At 47.4% G+C, this 1,858-nt stretch overlaps 1 protein-coding gene across 1 annotated transcript; it reads left to right on the forward strand.

Annotated features, from left to right (window-relative positions):
- The first annotated feature begins 576 nt into the window (after positions 1-576).
- NPBWR2 (neuropeptides B and W receptor 2) lies at positions 577-1,575 on the forward strand. The gene has a single exon (XM_054218677.1). The coding sequence runs from the start codon at positions 577-579 to the stop codon at positions 1,573-1,575; it is 999 nt and encodes a 332-aa protein (XP_054074652.1).
- The last annotated feature ends 283 nt before the right edge of the window (positions 1,576-1,858 follow it).

Raw genomic sequence — 1,858 nt, forward strand, 5'->3', positions numbered from 1 at the left:
CAGTCAATGAAAAGAGTCTGAACTCCGACACAAAGAAAGGCACTAATTAAACGCTGCCACGCTTCTGGTCCAGCAGGGAAAAGCAGGCACTGTGCAAGTGAAACAGCAGCCATCCCTGGAGTCCTCCGAGGGCTGTGAATAGCCGACCAGGCACAAAGCTTCATCTCTGCCCTCCCTGTTCCTGCCAGTCCTGGGAAGAACTCTTGCTGCAGACAGTTGAACTGGGGCCACTTGACTTCCCCAGCAAAGAAAAGCCACAGCTCACCGGGATGCTCTCAGAGAGATGAGTTCCATGACTAACACAGGGAGTTATAATTCTCATTTGCTTTTTTTCATGGAGCCTTATGTGTCTTTCAATCATTTCCCCCCCCCCACAATCGCTTCAAAATCTAAATTCCCCAATGGCATGGGACAAGAGAGGTAAGTTTGATGGTCCATGCTGCCTCACAAGCCACTCTTTGGAAATAACCCACTTCTAAATGAGATAGCAGCTGCTTCTCAAACAGAAAAAAGGCGCTGTCTCCTGGGCTAGCAGGACTTTCAATCATATCCGTGGGCAGTCTGTGACCAGCAGGCATGGGAAACGGCTCTCTCTGGGATGATCTGAACAGCACCTGCAGCAACGCAGGTAACAGCTGCTACCTGCACAACAGCATGAGGTTCAACTTAACATTCCAAGAGCAGGCAGCTGATTTCTACATTGTCCTGCCTGTCATTTACTCTGTGATCTGTGCTGTTGGGCTCACAGGCAACACTGCTGTCATCTATGTGATCCTCAAGGCCCCCAAGATGAAGACTGTGACAAACATGTTCATCCTGAACCTTGCTATAGCTGATGACTTGTTCACACTTGTCTTGCCCATTAATATTGCTGAACACCTCCTCCACTACTGGCCCTTTGGAGAAGTCCTCTGCAAGGTCATCTTGTCCATAGACCACTATAATATCTTCTCCAGCATTTATTTCCTAACAGTGATGAGCATAGACAGGTATCTGGTAGTACTGGCCACGGTCAGGTCCAAGAGGATGCCACATCGTACGTACCGAGCAGCCAGGATTGTCAGTTTGTGCATCTGGATCCTAGTCACCATCATAGTTCTCCCTTTCATCATCTTTGCCAATGTCTACATAGATGACCTGGAGATCAAGAGTTGCGGTCTCAACTTCCCCAAGCCTGAAAGGTTTTGGTTCAAAGCCAGCAGGATCTATACCCTCATCCTTGGCTTTGCAATTCCAGTATCCACCATCTGCATCCTTTACACCATGATGCTCTACAAGCTAAGGAACATGCACTTGAACTCTAATGCTAAAGCCCTGGACAAAGCCAAGAAGAAAGTCACTATTATGGTCTTCATAGTCCTGGCTGTGTGTCTCTTCTGTTGGACCCCCTTTCACTTGGCCACCATCGTGGCTTTGACCACTGACTTGCCCCAGACCTCCATGGTCATTGGTATATCCTACTTCATCACCAGCCTAAGCTATGCCAACTCCTGCTTGAATCCTTTCTTGTATGCTTTCCTGGATGACAGTTTTCGGAAAAGTTTCCGGAAGATGCTGGAATGCAGAACTTCTTGAACAGTGGTTTGGGGCTCACAGATCTCTCCCATGGCTTTGCAGGGGCAACTTTGCAGACTGAAGGGGTGGCTCATGAATGTACAATGTTTGTTCTTTCATTCACACGTAATGTGTGTGTCCGTTTATCATTATCATTCACATGGTTTGTCCTGCTTACTCGCCAGTCCTGCATTTTCCCTCTGCACCTCCCAACTTCTCAAAGTTGCTTTTCTATATTCCTGCTTTTAATCACACACCCTGAAGCATTAGGACAGAAAACTTCCTTTCCAGAGGTATATTTCTA

Source organism: Rissa tridactyla, chromosome 12 (genome assembly GCF_028500815.1).
Source record: "Rissa tridactyla isolate bRisTri1 chromosome 12, bRisTri1.patW.cur.20221130, whole genome shotgun sequence".
In the NCBI taxonomy this organism is placed as follows: domain Eukaryota; kingdom Metazoa; phylum Chordata; class Aves; order Charadriiformes; family Laridae; genus Rissa; species Rissa tridactyla.